Source organism: Strongylocentrotus purpuratus, unplaced genomic scaffold (genome assembly GCF_000002235.5).
Source record: "Strongylocentrotus purpuratus isolate Spur 01 unplaced genomic scaffold, Spur_5.0 spur5_scaffold_14, whole genome shotgun sequence".
Taxonomy (NCBI): Eukaryota; Metazoa; Echinodermata; class Echinoidea; order Camarodonta; family Strongylocentrotidae; genus Strongylocentrotus; species Strongylocentrotus purpuratus.
The window spans coordinates 17,606,964-17,624,839 of NW_022145599.1; the positions used below are offsets into that span (position 1 = coordinate 17,606,964).

Here is a 17,876-nt window from a genome sequence, read left to right on the forward strand (position 1 = left end):
CAGACATGCCTCTGTCCAAAGGCTTCTGCAAAAGATTATCATTTAAAATAAGTGCAGAACATTTGCGATGCATGTTAATCCTGAAAGATTCTGATGGGTTTGTAATTGTATGGTTTAGTGTCATTTATTTCAATGGTTACTTTAGATTATAAATGTAGTGCCATTTCATCGCCCATTAGGTAATCGTTGCTCTTTAGAGATGGGCAGGAAGCAGTATTGTGTTGAGCTAAAATTAGGTTGGCCCTTAGACCTTCTCAGTAGTATTGAAAATTAGTGTAAATGCATACGAATTGAGTCAGTAGGAATCGCATTTGATAATCAAAAATGACCTGCATATTAATATTCTCTATCAGGCTTGGTTCGAATTTCGATACTTTGTCAAGGGGCAAAATATAATTGATTAAGTTAAGTTTTAAAGAGTTGAAGAAATGTTATGGCAACTTTAAACTGAAACATAGTCACCAACTTCGTCACTGTCCATTTCTTGTACAGAGTAAATGCAACATTTTACAACAGACGACCGCTTCCCCCACCCCCTCTATCCCTATGTCCAATTTAGTTCTAATAAAAATTGTATGATTTCGCGGTTTCTGATTCTAACTCCCTTTCGATACAACCACTAAATAATCTCTCTTCATTTGACACCTTCTTTCCGAATTGAAAGTGGTGTTGGATTTTCAGACAACAGAGTGTCGAATACAAGCTCCATAAATTACGACTTCAGCCATTTTTAGTGCACACCCGTCCAGAAATAGACCTATGGCATGCACACATAGTTTGCAGGGAGAAAGTCTCGATATGCCCTTTTCTTTCTTGCTATTTTTTTTTCACAGTGGTACTTCTAATACAGGTTGTAACTCATGCAGGTAAATGCAAGAGGTTTTCTCATTCTTGTCGTCGGCTTATTTTCTCCGGTATAAAACGTCATCCTGCGAGAAAACAGATCTATCTTTTGTGAGACACAAAGAAGTAAGAAAGCAGCGCCCCAAGGTTCTTATTGCGAAGGCTTCTTATAAATATTGAAAATGTGTCCCCAGATTCAGCGCATATGTCAGAGTCTATTCTCTGTCCAGTGGGTCGTAGGAGGATGGAGAGAGGGAAAGACAGAGAGAGAGGGAGGAGGAAGAAGGGAGGTAGAGTGAGTGGGGAAGAAAGTGTGAAATAGAGAAAGAGGAAAGGTAAGAAAGAGAGGGAGACGGCATGAGGAGCAAGGAGTGAATTGGAAAAGGAAAAAGGGTCTAGGGAAAGAGTATGTGAGGGGGTCGATGGGGAAGGGAGGAAAATGAATGGAGGAAGGGGACTCAAGATAGGGGAGGGAGCTGGGGCACGGAGGGAGTAAAGAGAAGGGAGTGAGGGTGCAAGGAGAGACCAGAGAGAAATAGAAAGATAATTTAAATGTATACAATTGAGGAAATAAAGTTAGAGGGGGGCGAGAGCGATGAGAAACTCAAAAGAACGTAATATGCTCAGATAAATAACAATTTAAAGTTACTGAAAAGGGAACATGATGGACACATCGATGATTCAAATTGTGAAAATAAGTTCCACCCCGTTTCTTCTTTTGTTTAACTTAACATAAAAGGTTAAATGTAGGCCTACACGCTACCCTGAGATCATGGAATTTCATCGTTTTCACATACACATGTATCAGTTCACCAACCCTCCCTTTTTCCTGACAACCATAGCTCCGCCCTTGTACATAGGCAGAATGAACCCGGTGGCAAAGAGAAATGTCTGTAGGGGTAACAAGAGAGAGGAGACCAAAAGAAAGTGAGGTGAAGAGGAAAGAAAGACGGCAGAGTAGGGAAGAAAGAGAGGGGAGAAACAACTCTTTCAAAAGATGAAAGGTCACAATTATCTTTCAAAAGGTAACATTCCAATGTTGCAAAAATGTAATCGAGTTTTTGCGGGGTCTCCCGGCACCCGGTATTTTGTCCATTGGAGAGCGATTGTGGCCCGTGAAAGCATTCCCGATAAACATCTTAATTGCATTTTGATTGAAAATGTAGAAAGAACATTAAATTCGGGGTGATGTTTATCGGTAGCATGGTAGTGTATAGTTTGTCACCCGGTTTACAATTTTGGCCTCCGTATATGTAAAGGAGAATCGGACAAATATATATACAAAGTTTGCAGGCTCGGACTGTCGAATTGCCTTTGTAAGCCTGGAATACCCTGGTCGTATACTGCACTAACACTACCATAGCTTTGCCTGACCCGACTCGACTATCATGACTCTTGTGAAATCAATCTAGCCTTGAGACAAGTCTCTGGATTTGTGAATATAGACGAGATCATTTTAAATGTCGTTCTCGCAATAACACAGCAGGTTTCTGGGGGTTTACACGGTTAGCATTTACTTTGAAAATTTATTCGGTATTCACATTTTATAAGAGTTGATGATTATATAATTACAGCAAAAATATATCCCGATCATTTTACAATGAATTCCATGGAGTTCTCATGAACATATATCTTGTAACGGTTTCCTGGTTAAGTTTTAATTAAAGCCCCTAGCTTTTTGTTACCTTGTCGGCATGTATCGAATTGCGTTTTGGTCGATGATGAATATTCAAAAAAGAGGCTAGGGGCAAGTATATCAAACAAAAAGAAAAATCAGGGCCCCATGAATAAAAAGAGACCTCGGAAAAACAACTTCTTGAAAAGGATTGCATAAAATTACTAAACACGAGAGCCAAGTCTAATTTAAGTTTAACGAAAATTGATCCAAATTGCCCATTGACCGTGTTCGTTAATACAGTAATAAAGTCGGCTACACAGTTAACTAAACACTTGGCTATGGAATCCCTTCTGAAAACCCCTTTTTTGGATAAAGGCTTGGGATAAATAAAGCGGCTCCAGGGGCCGAAGCACCCCTATTTGTTGGATTGGCGCCAGTTCATGTACCCTACGCCCTATAGCAGGTTGCATACAATGCTCCTTATGAGCACCTATCGAAATAGTTCAGCTTCTCCAGATTCCGACAGAGTTCGTGGTGGTTGTTGTAATTGTTGTTGCTGTTGTGGTTGTGGTTGTTGTTGGTGTTGATGTTTTTGTTGTTGTTGTTGATATTATCGTTTGTTTGAATTTTACTTTTATTAACTCTTTTGCAAATTAACTTTTGGCGATGAAAATATAGATATCATTATCCGTTCATTTCAATCACTGACCTTGTTATTTCTTGCATTTGACCGTGTCATAATCATTTCGGACAATTGTACACCGCCCCCCCCCCCTCCCCCTCCCCTCCCCCTCCCCCTCTCTCTCTCTCTCTCTCTCTCTCTCTCTCTCTTCCTCCCTCCCCTCCCCTCTCTCTTTTTTTTTTTTTTACCTCATTCTCTCTGTATCACTACCAGCAATTCTGACATTGGTAACGGTGTTATGTATTTTCATTTTTTTTCTCTTCTTATTATCGTTTACAGAACATCCTCGAATCACGAGCCAACCTCAAGAACAGCGAGACGAAGCTGCTGCAAGTTCACAAACCACAGGTAGGCAACCTCCCCTCCATATTATAAATGATACAATGCCTCATCCACAGAGGTTTCAACACCTTGAACCAACCTCACTTATTCCTTTAAAATGTACAACGAGCTCCAAGCTAATTAGTATACTGTCTATTTATATTTGAAATCGACAAAATACAGAGTAAATGTCAGAAATGGTATAATGAAATTACCCTTGAGTTGATTTCTTGAAAGTCTATGCGATCATGTTCAGACTACATTAAGTGGATTAAAAGAGCCTTAATCATATTAATTAGACCAACAAAATATTTTCTTCAACACTTTCTACTGAATGCGATTATACTGTACAATACATTCCGATTGACTTCAGCATGTTTATATATCATAATGGAAATTGGTATCAATAACTGTTGTCAATGAAATGATAGACGAAATATTAGTAATAGCAATATGACAAATCTAATGAGATCATTCTGATTTGGTTTCTATGTTTCTATAAAGCGAGCCAGACTTTATATCGCGTCGCAGATTTCAAATTATTCTCATAGACATGAACATGATGAAGTATCTGCACTATACTTTTCACACGGGTCCCTTTATATTATGCTAATAGCCCACTCGAAATATCAATAGACTGAGGAAGTTTGGGGCCATTACCGATATTAAGCGGGAAGGGACGTGCCATCAATATTTACTAGCAAAAGACACGAAAACGTGATTCTTGCCCGAAACTAGAGATAACAAAACTCCATGACTAACAAACGAGGGGAACTTCTTTTTGCGATTTGCAAGTGTTTCAACAAAGCGAAGGGTTTTTGTGAAACTGCAGTTTTCAAGAAGACCATTGAAGATTCTTAGAGCCTTCTTTTCAGCGGTGTATGTTTTCTAGTGATAAACAAATACAGAGTCTATAGACGTGATCTTGTAACGTGAGAACGTTTCCTGGTTTTCGAAAGTTACTCCAGGATTTTATTGGTAGAAGAATTAGAATGGATTACAGAGATGTTGTAAGTGATAGATGGGCCGGAACAACACAAGTCTAAACATCTTGCAAGTTCCTGGATCACGACATTAATTATTTCTGTCCAATCTGCCTTCGGTTGGCATTCCTTCGATTACCTCCGCTAAAAGCTATTCGCTATTCTAACTGGTGTACGTATAGAGCTGGGCTCGATTGAAAAGTTAGATATCAGTTATCTTCTCCAAAAAGGACAGTTCTAATCGCTCCAATGACCTGCCGTGTTGCGTATTGTTATTTTGCATCCTATAGTTCCAAGCCTTAAAATCTTCTTTTTTTCGGTCTGTTTCTGAACCTTCTCTTTCTATCTTTTTTTCCATTTGACTTATTTTCCATATCTTTCGTTAATCTATTTTTTAAAACAATATTTTACTGCGTTTGTTAAAGGCCGCCTGTTTTTTTTTTTGTAAAATCTTTTCTCACTATTCTCTTTCGATCTTTATTCATATTATATTTCGTGTGAGTCAACCACTCTCTCTCTCTCTCTCTCTCTCTCTCTCTCTCTCTCTCTCTCTCTCTCTCTCTCTCCTTATATATATATATATATATATATATATATATATATATATATATATATATATATATATGTCTGTCTGTCTGTTGTAAGAGTGCATGGTAGCATTGGCAGCTTACTAGAAATAAAGCCCACATTCCTAGATGAACTACGATATTCTCTCCTTGCGAATAAAAATAAATAATCATGGAAAAATAATATATTTTCTTATTTATTTGGATGCTCTCCATCTAACACTTGGCATTCCATTGGCGCGTCCATTCACCTCTCATGTCTGTGCTTCCAGTCAATGTCAATAAACACACAACGACGACGAAACAGTGAGGGCGACGCTCGACCTCAGTATCGTCGAAAACTAGCGAGGAACAGAAGGTTTTATCGAGAGGGAGCGATCAAATCGCGTTTAAAGGAGGGCAGAAATTGATTTATTGACTTTCCAAGATTTTCCACCGAGTGGGAGAGATAGACGGAGGCGCTAACAGCGGATCGTGCATTGCCGATGTCGAACAAACATGGCCGACGGCTGTCGACCCGTTGTTATAAAAACTTACAACAAAATAGTTTACATGTGGGACTGAACTTGGCTTGGCTGGTTGAGGGATGCGGCAGAGGGTCGCCAGTCCAACCAATTTGCAGCGACCTCTTTGCTGACCCCTTCACACGAGTCGTGTCAGAAATGAGATATGGGGCTTCCCAAAGAAAAATTTGAGATGCTATCTTTAATAACGCAAAGAAGAAAAGAGTTTCGGTAAAGCTACTAAAGAGACCAACAGGTTGTGTACTTTCATAATGCGAGAAACATTTTCCACTGCCCAAAATATTTCACTTTACATTCTGAGAAACGTTTAGAACCTTAATAGAATGAAACGGTATATATATTTATATTTATACGTATAGGCCTATACATAAATATATATACAACATCTAGGGATTGATCCCTTCGATATTTTCTATATTCTTTTTCAATCGCCTTTAACTGATCCCCATGTGTGATGCATGTATTCCTTTAAATAATTTAATAATAATTGAATCAAGCAATTTTCTTAAAAATCAGTTTGTTCATTTCATTAATTATCATCATAATCTTCGGGTCTTTCGTCTCAGTTACATTATCTTGTTCTTATATCAAAATAAGTGGTATTTGGTAATTGGTTGTCTTGACAGAATCAGTTTGGAACCAAGCAAAGAAATTGGATGAGAAGTGTTGAGGGGGTTTGGGTCTTTCACAGAAATCCTAAGCCTTTTTTGTTAAAATGTCGACATGTTTTTATCCCATCCCTGTAAAGTAAGAACATTCATCAGGACAATACGGTCGTATTCGATTCGTCAAGAGGCTCCATTTAATTGGCCCTCGTCCACGCACCCCGAATATTTTCAGCTTTTGTCGGAAATCCATGATTATTAATTTGTTGGCATTGCCACAGATTTTGAAGGTTAATGAAAATTTCACGGAAATACACTAATTTCTTCCATTTCACAACGTCACTCTCTTTCTATTTTCTATCTTTTTTTATCTCTCTCTCTCTCTCTCTTTCTCTCTCGCCTTTTTTCTCTTTTTCTCTAAATATCTGTCTGTCTTTTTATCTATCTATCTTTCTAACTATCTACCTGTCTTTCTACTTGTATGTCCATCGGCATGTATAAGTATCTATCATAGCCAGGATTTCATTTTAGGGGGGCGGTAGTGAGCACGCGAAGCGTGCGAATCACTTAAAAGAGCGCGCGAAGCGCGCTCCCTAGGGAGGTGGGTGCAGGGAGGGGGGAGTTTCCCCGCGCGAAGCGCGGAAGCTTTGAAAGAAGACGATTCGTTGTACCTTTCTCGACTCATAATCCTTGTCTGAATTCAGTCCCTCCCCTCTCTCGCGCGAAGCTTTGACATTTCATTAAATTATTAGAGAAAGAAGACGAGTCGTTGTACCTCTCTCGACTCTTAATCCTTATCTGTATTCAGTCCCTCCCCTCTCTCACGCGAAGCTTTGACGTTTCATTAAATTATTAGAGAAAGAAGACGATTCGTTGTACCTTTCTCGACTCTTAATCCTTGTCTGAATTCTGTTTCCCCCCCCCCCCCTCTCGCGCGAAGCTTTGACGTTTCATTAAATTATTAGAGAAAGAAGACGATTCGTTGTACCTTTCCCGACTCATATTTCTTAATTTGAACTCAGTTTCCCCCTTCCCGCGCGAAGCGCGGAAGCTTTGACGATTCATTGTACCGTTCTCGACTCCTTTTCCCTTTTTCTTCCTACGTCCTCTTTCTTTTTTTCCTTCTCTTTCTCTCTCTTTTTTTTTTTTGGCCGGCGTTTTGGGGGGGCGACCGCCCCCACCGCCCCCCTGGCTACGCGGATGGTATCTATCCGTATATTTTATCTATCTATCCCTCATTGTTTCATTCTCTTCTTTTTTTTTCTTTTCCCCCTTCTCTCTTACTTATTGTCTTTATGTCTCTGATACTATCACCAACTTTCTTCGTCATAATTATGCATAGCAATTACGTTGGGATCTCTCTCTCTCTCTCTCTCTCTCTCTCTCTCTCTCTCTCTTCCTCTCTTACTCTATCTTTCCCTTTAATAGCCTTGAAAATCGCCGCTCATACCTCTTCATTCACTTCTGATCTTAAGTCAAGATTATCTTTCGCATTTCTAAAAATAAGATATTCAGCGCGGAGACAAGAATTACATCGCCAACAGTTATACCATTATTTGTATTCCAAGTTCAGTTTGTGATGTGCAGTCACGGCCACAGACTTTTGTCTATAGGACATTCCCGACTTACAATTCAACTCGAGTGCTTGCTGATCAAATCGCGCTTAGACAAATGTTTGAATTTTTCATTCATCAAAAAATGTCCCTCAAATTCTTTGGTTGGTATAAGAGGCACGCAAAGGCGTGGTTTATTATTCACCGTCAGTTATGAATGTTAGCTTTAAACGTGTAAAAACGAAACATTAATATCATCATCGTCATCATCATCAGCGTTGATGAAAGTGAAACTAGAGTTATCAGGAGTACAGGTACTGTTGGTAAAATGATCGACACCGTTTTAATTTTATGCAGTTGAAAATTGGTCATTTATTGTTCAGTGTCCCTTCGACCGGTCTCACGATGAAATATAAGGTGTGCCTGATGATGGAATTTCAGTCTAGAGACTGAGATAATTGTTGTAATGTCATAATAGCTGCAGTTTACGGAATTAAATTATTGATTAAGGCCGAATACAACATTTAGTTTTAGCAAATAATCTTGTTCAAAACGATAATCATGAGTTTAAACAAGCAGGCTACGTGAATCATCAATAAGAAATATTAAAAAGGTCCACATTGTTGTTCGCATCAGGCAAATTAAAAAAAGGACACCCTATCCCATATATATATATGTCGTATTCTTTATACCTTGATATTTAACTTGCTAAACTTGATTCTACCCTGGATATGTTTTTCAAATGTTATTGGATGTTTTATCCTAAAAGTTTGAATTGTACATTTTGTGTAAATACATCCATTGATTCTAAAATATGAGTGTGAATGAATTTAAAATGTGTAATTTATTATATTGAGAAACTAAATATTAATATGCCTATACACGTATCATCACTTCTGACATCATTGTAATTCATTGCTCTCATTTTTCTTCCCTCAGATGGCGACTGTCCAAGAAATTGCGCGGGTTCAACGAGAAAAATTAGTCAAAACAAATACTGCAAAAAAGATTACGGTGAGTGTAATAATACTTCATAATGATATAGGCCTAGTACCCTTAAATAGGTAATACAATTTGATGCCTAGAGATCAATTGGGTACAAGATGACTTTGCCCTGCGGAAAACTCCTATAATTTGCATCCGATTTGAGGTGATATGACACACTCCAAAGATGTCACGAGTTGCCATGGCAACGCCAAACTTTGAACTTGTAGAAAGAAGGGTGGCGGCGTCATATAGACCTATACACGCTAGACAAAAGAGTAAGAATGTGTGATGGTTTTGCAATCTATCATGCTAAAGATAGAGTAAATTTCTAATAATTTCTATTTTATTTGATAATTCAGAGCATGCCAGTGAGAAGCTATTTTGGGGAAAGGGTCTCTGTTTTAATCACCAAATCACCAAACAAATATAAGCAACCAAAAGAAAAATCACACCCAACTATCCTTCCCCTTTCTGACGGGCCAATACGAATAGTATTCTTATGAAAAACTTTCCACAGCTAAAAACAATTCAGAGACTAAAAACATCTGGGATAGTAGCGACATAACTTTGCCATCTCAACGTAATCATTGGGATGGAGATTTTGCTAGGGGTTATCGTCATCATTACTGACGTAACAGAAGTATGGACATTTTTTCTATTTTACAAATAAAGAAATACTCGGAGCACGTCAAGGGAAAGAGAAATTGAGGCATCATATTTTGGGGCGTACATTAATGTTACGACATTATTTAGACATATTTTGTCAATCGTTCATATTAAAAACAAAACAAAATCAATTATTTTATTTGAACTCCGCCCATTCATCGAACCATCATTCTTATATACTTAAACGAATACGGACCAAAGCATTTGAGCGAGTTTCGCTTGCGCTGAATGACTCTATTTTGTCAGAGATTCTGTGGGCATGGGAGACTTCATGCTTGGAAGGGAATATGGGGAGTGACAGCTGAATGAGAACGGTATCAAATATTTCCCTTCTGTTGTGATAGCCTGGGCCTAACCCTCGAGAATATCGAGTAACAATTCTCAAATCAGACAGCTTTCTTTTCAGAAACTATTTCAGCGAGTGGTGGGAGTTTTGTATGTAGTGCCACTAATTCCGCCATTGTGCTTCCCCCCCCCCCCCCCCTCCCGACCGCTACTACGGTGTAGTATCTCTCATATTAAACCCCTCTCGCTACCCCACCCCTCATCCCACCCCACCCCAAAGCCTTCTTCAATTCGCCTTTTCTTATAAGATTTTGTGTTGGCTGGTCCGTTTTATATTTTGTCCTCTCTTTTTCTAGTACCTTTTGTTTTGTTTTCTTTGCAAAAGTCCCTAATGACATAATTATATTTTTTATTCATTTGTTGCTCTCTAAAGTATTTTATCTTCTTGTTTGTTCAATTTATCAAATCGAAATTTCGATTTCATTTATTATTTTTATGGTGGTTTTTGTTTAGTGTTTTTCCATCTTCAAAATAATTTCAAACATTTATCATAAAAAATGTATGTACTTTCCTTTTGCACATTTTGTTTTCCTTTCCTGTCCAACTTTTTTTATTTCTAAATAATTCCTTTAAATATTACATTCTATTTGTTGTCAGGTCAGTGACCCCACTAAAGAATATTGACCGAAATTTTTGCTTGTACACGAGATGAATTTCAAGCTCTACGACAACATCCACATTTTGGTGGAAATTACATGCCGTTTTCTTATATTGAAATGGCTATTTACAAAAATTAAGAAAATGAGAAGGGAGAGAAAGAATCATTTTGTATCAAGAATATAGTCTTACACTTTGAAACTAAAAACTTCTTCGGTAGAAGATTTAATAAGGGATGAACAAATATACTATTTTGGAACCCACACACAAAAATAATCCACACCCACATAATTCAAGAACTCTTAAAGTCGGTGTGGTTTCGATATAAGTTCAAATTTAAATTTACTTATTCACCCAGGCTTATAATTTGTATTCCTTAAACATTGCCTCTGGCAGTGAATAATATCATCTTCTTCTCGGCACTCGGGATGTTGTTTTTCTTTGGTTTCTGGGTGCTTGGCTGTGACCATGATAGTCTCAAATTTGAGGATTTCAAGAGTGAGATATTTGAAAATGGTTTCGCATTCTTAGAAATTTGACCTACTAGGATTGGGAATAAGTAGAGCGTAGAAGCAGATCGTGATTGACGAGGCTCCATTTTTTTTTAACGATTGAAAATGAATACATTTAAAATATTGCTGGTACTTTCTTTGTGTTTGAGGTTTATAATCAAATAAATTCTTATTCCGAATGGTTCTACATTCTTATTCCGAATGGTTCTGAATCGTGAATTGTATTGAATTTGAATTGTGAACTTAATTTAACCCGAATTATGAATTTAATCTTATTACTTAGTTTGAATTATAAATTGAATGTGATTTGATTTTGTTAATTGTATTTTAATTTGAATTACGAATTGAATGTGATCGGGATTTGAAATGGATTTGATCTGAATTACGAATTGAATTGGTCTAAATTTTTAATTGTATTTAATCTGAATTGCGAATGAATTTAATCCGAACTTAAACTGAATTTAACTACTTAGTCTGAATTTATGAATCGAATTTTAGTCTGCATGTTGAACTATCGCATTTGTTGTTACCTATGTCCAAGTTAAATGTTCTACTCTGTACCCATATGTATCTTATTGATGTTTATAATGTGTAATCTTGTACTGACATGCAAATGAAACAAATTTCCAATCATTGGACAATAAATTTGAATATGAATATGAAATATGAAATAATATTCTTTTGATGGGGTCTTTTCCACCGATATAGCTTTACTCTCCAGCTTTCATAATCTCCATAGCGGCTCCCTGATTCTCACCAATTCACATTGAAAAACTGAGCTTGCATTGAGCTTGATTTATAATATCTTTGAAGACATTCAGCCTAAATGTTCAAGTAATCCCTGAATAACAAATAACGTTTGACATGAAATTCATATTTCTGCCTTACATATTACACATCGCAGCTCTTGATATTACACAATCGCGAGTTCTTTTAATTTGCATTTCTACCGGTCAATTTTACATGCAAACGTGTTATCACAGACTATTCTACGTGGGAACGCCATCTGCTTGTTCCATTTCAAACTGAATTATATTAGAATTAAGAATGTGGCATATAATGGGCGTGTTCTCACTCATTTTTAATATGATTTTTTTTCTTCTATAGTTCTCCACGCGCACGTGTTATCGCGAGAGATGGAGGACGAGTGGGTCAAATTTACGGTCAACATCGTCACCGTATACAAGCGGGGCGAGCAACGCATCCGACGGGGAAACACCTTCCTCTACGTCCGGCAGCGGGACCTGACCTGCAAATGCCCCAAGATACGGCTCCGACATCGCTACCTGATCCTCGGGGACGAGGACGACTCGTCGTCGAAACGGGACGGCATCGTCGTCGACAACAAGAGCATCGTCCTAAAATGGAGGGACGAGTGGGATATGAGGATGCGGAAATTCCAACGGGAACAGAGACGGGATGAGTGCTAGGTCAGGCATGGGTGTTGTACTCTTTTAAAAGATGAGGATGCGACAGACTGAGACTCAAACCACAACTGGTTTTTAATGTTGTCTATAATTCAATCCAAGAGGAAAACGGAACGGATGACGTCATTGAAACGGTACTTGATTTTATGAGCCGTGATGGACATGAAGACCGAATGGAGATGTGGTGATTCGGGGCTCGATCCGAGTGACTATTGGAGTTTCGGACAGATTCAGCCGATAAATGATCATCAAAGGACAGGGTCTACGATCGTGGCTGTTCTTTTAAAGCCCGACAAGCCATCAGCAAATTGAACACACATCTGAGAAAGAAAGATTAAAGGGGTTATGTGACGGAGATGAATCACTTATCATGACTTGCGTAACATATATTTTCGATCGGGACATATCAAAGCCAAAGTGTTTGTAATCAGTTAAATTACTACATGTTATTGATCAAAAGTGAAAGTTGTTGGTGTTTGGATATTTGATGAGATTTCGCTGACATCCCACTGCACTTATTTAAAACTGCCCTACATGTATATCTCACTCGTCATTGGTGTCAATGTTTTATGGGCATTGTATTTTCGGCATGAAAAAAGCTTCCATTGGTGTTTGCTAGTGCCAAGAAAAAGGCAACATTGGACACCAAAAGGTAGTTGGTTCTTGGTATCGAAGGTGTTAATTTATTTAATTCTCTCAATTTACGATGAATGTCTGAAGATGTATCATATATGTTGGTGCCAGTTTAAGAAAAGCACGTGTTCTAATGAATGGTAACGATTCAGATACTGTGTTTGGTTAGTGTTAACTTGATGGATGTAAATGATTCGAATTGCCAAGAAACTATTTCCAGGAATTATAACACCTAAGTCATTTTGATTATCTGAAAATTACTACAATCATGCCTGGTTCTCACACTCGGAGCTTGACTTTTACGTTTCTTTACAACATCATTGCCAGATCAATTTCCAAATTAAAAAACACGATTCAGAATATGCCGTGCTGTTGCCATGTCTTTAGAGATTTGGCGCCACTTTACGGTCGTGAAGAGTGGTGGATAGCCACAGACGAAGAGACACTGCGTGCATGTGTATGTGGTTAACGCTTGTCAGCAAACCGATGAGAAGGGGTTGGGCACCATTTCGTACCGATTCGCTGTATGAAGTCCCATCAAGATGTAAATGTAGTCACGTGATCTAAGGCTGAATATTTCGTGCCATATTATTGTGTATTATCCGTCTTCTGTTGTTATTTATATTTCACAATGTACATAAACAAATAGGTATCTTTTCTTGTGGATGCTAACAACGTCATGATGTTTGATAGGCCTATCTATAGTCATCTTAGTAAAACGCTCTTTTTTACGTTCAGTGATTATTTCAAGAGAAAAAGACTATTTTTGTTATTTAAATGTTTCTTAAGCGTAATTTATCCATATGTGCGTTGGTAAACGAATATACACGAATAAACCGTTATCGAAAAATATCATTTATTTTTTCCATAATTATTGTATTTTAAACAGTTTTCAACAGTTGTTGAATTAAATGGTACCTTTATTGATGTAAATTTCTTTCTATACTATTTGAATTGTTATTGAATGTTAGTAGTCTACAATCCCACCCAACTTTATTTTCTCTCCCCAAACAACCTGAATTTTTATATTTCCAGCCTCGCTTTGTGTTTAGGGTATCGATATTACCTATATAGTTTGTGTTTTGCTTTAAATAATGATATTTTTGAGGGAAATGTCTCTCTTTTTATTGTATTCTAATTGCTAAACGAATAATGATGTATTCTCTATGGTATATGTAAATATTTTATTTAATGATATGACATTAGGAGGCTAAATGATGAATTGTATAAAGTGCTTGTACTCACATTGATGCTATATATTGACAGTAATTACTATAAAATAACAAAATGGCGACACTTTTACGGCGTATGATTATGTGCACAGCAGTATGATATTGAAAAGAGATATTTGCACCAAATATATCAACTGAATTAGAAAACCCCTTACAATCAAATGCACATTTCAATTATATCCCACAAATGATTAGAATATTTAGTATTGAATTGGAAGCCAAAGTTTAATGCTATCAAACTTAACCTAAAGCTTATGTAACTAGTCATAGCCTATTGGAATAACTTAGAGTAGATCTTGCTTAGGACCACTAAACGCTGAACGTGATGAAATATGTCTGTGGATAAGAAGACTAAAAGTCGTTTTTAGACATCGGAATTAAGCAAAGAATTTCTTGCAAAAAACAACAATTAGTTTTGGATAATAATCAAAATTTAGGGTAGTCATATCGACATGCATTTGAATCATTGTAATCACAGTAAAAACGGGTAACCAAGAAGAAATGGAAATAATGTACCAGTTGTGCACAAGGCGTCACTCGCTAGCGTAGTACTGCGTCATTTGTTGACGTAGTATTGCGTCAGCGATTGCTGCGATCTTTGATGTGCCATGTGCTCAACGTGAGAGATGAATCATACAAAGAGTGAATGCAAACGAACAGTGCAAACACATTGCATTGAATTGTTGACTTATGCACTTTTTGGCTTTATAGGCTTGATTAATTAGCGCGAGTAGTGGCGCAACTGAAATGACACATCGGGCGCAACGGGTATTATGGTTTCCAAATCAAGAAAAAGCATTGCGCCAACCATTTAAACGTGACTTAATTATGAATGTGATGAAATTACAAGGTGCAGAAAAAAGGCGTTACTCAAGCTTCAAAGGAAAACACGGTTGACCTACATGGGGGTATACCATTATGTATATGGCAGTATTTGGGGGTAAATATCGTAAATTTATTGATTACGTCACAAAGCTTTAAATCATACTATCATGCTGTCGCCAGTGAGGTGAATATATTTGTATAGCTGGAGATCGTTGCCATGTGAAACCGAAAGCATTCATGTATTCGTGAAATTAAAAAAACAGAATGTGGCCAAATTTGCACTAAATTTGTGATGACTATCAATGTCTTGTGTAATATATATAAAAAATTGACATCTTTTGTATAAAAAAGAAATCTGTTTGTAAGCGTTCCTCATTTGCATTCAGTCATGTGTCATTCTACTCACAATTTCTACCTATGAAATAACTAGTTTTAGAGAGCAGCTTTGAGTACCTATACTAACTCGCCCAGCTACCAAGCTCGCTAACATTCATATTCATATTCATATTCTGGGTCATCATAGAGTGTGCCGAATATCTCGAGAAAATAAATCCACGTGATTCTCCATAAAGGCCTATTATTCATTCCATTTTCAGACAAAGAGAACTTACAGTTAACACCTAGAATATTCATACCCCTTGTAAATTTTATTTTATTTTGATTTTATTTTGATTTTTTATTTGTTTTCGTTATTCGTAACTCAAGAATGAAAGGTGAATTTAATATGCCATAGTCTCAAGAAACATAAACGGGGACAAATCAAATTTTTAACATGCATAAACTATCGCAAAATTTGGTAAGGGTATCAATAATGTATAACATAATTCAGGAATATGAGCAAATAAACAAGAAAAAGATAATATACCGTAAACTGCTGAGTGATACAAAATATCAAGGGAAACTAATTTCCTACCACGAACTCCTTATGAGTAACTGTTGGATTTGATAATCTACTTATAAAGCATCAAAATCGGATATAATAAATATTCATTTGACTGATTTGAATCGCAAAACAAATTATCGAATTTACTCATTTTACCACCCAGAATGTTATCCCTTTTGGGGTCATCCACTCTTTATTATAGTGGCACATGGTGGCGTAGTTATGGGGGCATGTGATGCTCGTGCCCCCTCCCCCTTCCCCGAATCGAATGGCGAAAAGGGGGAAGGGTGGCGAAGGAAGGGGGGGCAGTGTTCACAGGGGAAATTTAAAAGAATATGATACGACTCTCATCAAGACACCCCCTTAATCAATTACCTTGTTAATTAAAATACTCTTTCAAACTAGCAGGACCGGTGCCCCCGTTAATACCGGCTCCCTTTAACCTATGGAGACCGCGCTACGCCACTCGGGTGAGGGGGCACATTAAGGATGATGACAATTCAGCGAATTATCCAATTATCCGACACAGCCCCGCGTTGACATGAATGTATGGGCGGGTTAATTTTCTGGGAAATGAGCCTCTTGTTGTGATAGCTCTTAAAGCCCATGGTTCAACATCACCCCCATGGAAATATATCTGTTGCCGTGTATCTGATCGATGTCAGGAAATGGGATGTAACAGCCTAGTGCCCAGATTGCTGGCCGAGATCGCGATGTGTCGAACACTCATTCCCCCGGAGACGAGGTTAACTTCGTGTCATCTTGACTTCAAGAAAGTGCAATCTTCGTTCTTTAATCTTCTGTCTCTTCTTCAATTTTGTCCTGTTTTTCAAGTTTATTCACCTTTCAACAACAAAATATTATCATTCACCTCATTTCTAGATCTACTCTAACTGTCAACATTGAAAAATATTCGCCGTCATTTTGGGGGGTCAATTCTTAATTTTTCTTTACTTCTTAAATTTTGTAATCCTTTTTTTTTAAAACAAAATAATACATCGTACAATATATACAATCGTGAGCACAATTAGGTCTACTATACGGTTTCATTTCTATTAATCTTCTGATAAAATTAGCCCTTTATTCCATGTTCTCACTTTTCTCTCACTCACTCTCATTCTCTCTGCATATTTCATAAAACCCTTCCAATATTATTGTCACCCCCCCCCCCCCACTCTCTCTCTCTCTCTCTCTCTCTCTCTCTCTCCTAAGTTTTCTCCAATTTCTGTTCGTTTTAGTAGCGAATTCCGACGGTCAGTTCTGTTTTCTTGTATTCTTTAGACGAATGAATAGTTTACAGAATGCCACAAAAGTACTGATAAGATTGAAAATCTTTCAATTTTTCTACTATTCCTATTTGTATAATGTCAATTCAATGGCACAGACCATGGGCACCAATCCGATGGAGGGGGCAGCCCTGTTGTGAGGCGTAATTGGACTTTATGCGCCCCCCCCCCCCCCCCCGATGATCCCCTTGAGAATGGACTGACGCCTCTGAAAAAGCTAGTCCTTTTTTTTGTGGACTTGTAGAGCCGAAACTCTTTCACAAAAATTACGTGAATCTAGTCTGGGGCAAAATAGGTACAACTGTCAGAATCATACACTCACGTAACAAGAACCAGATGCAAGCATTCCAGCACGACATGCGTATTAACAAGCGATATGAAATACCCATATCTCCCTTCTATCCTCCAAAGAGGTGGGATAGAGGGGGAGAGAGAGAGGGGAAGGGTGGGATAGAGTTAGAGAGAGAGAGAGAGAGAAAGTTTGAGAGGTGTGCGTGCGTGCATTATGTACATGAGTGCGTGCGTGTGTGTGCGTGTAAGCGGGAGAGAGAGGGATAGGGAGGAGAAAGTGTGTGTGTGTGTGTGTGTGTGAGAGAGAGAGAGAGAGAGAGAGAGAGAGAGATAAAGAGAGAGAAGGAGAGAGAGAGAGAGAGAGAGAGAGAGAGAAAGATAATCTTGACGCGTTTTAACCTTTTCCCCAATCTATCTTCCAACTACTCCGAGGATAATCAGACGAAACTCGAGCCCAAACGAACGGATACTTTTTAAAGGGTAACCTTCTTTTTTTT

At 37.8% G+C, this 17,876-nt stretch overlaps 1 protein-coding gene across 2 annotated transcripts in view; it reads left to right on the forward strand.

The window, feature by feature from the left end:
* The window catches only part of LOC576509 (netrin-1), a 33,031-nt gene extending 17,758 nt beyond the window's left edge, over nt 1-15,273 (forward strand). For both annotated transcript variants that reach the window (XM_030984342.1, XM_030984343.1), the window contains 3 exons: nt 3,423-3,491; nt 8,635-8,709; nt 11,910-15,273. In XM_030984342.1, coding sequence (XP_030840202.1) covers nt 3,423-3,491; nt 8,635-8,709; nt 11,910-12,232 — 467 coding nt within the window. In that variant the 3' untranslated portion in view covers nt 12,233-15,273. The remainder of the gene's footprint in view (nt 1-3,422; nt 3,492-8,634; nt 8,710-11,909) is intronic.
* Nucleotides 15,274-17,876: the final 2,603 nt, after the last annotated feature.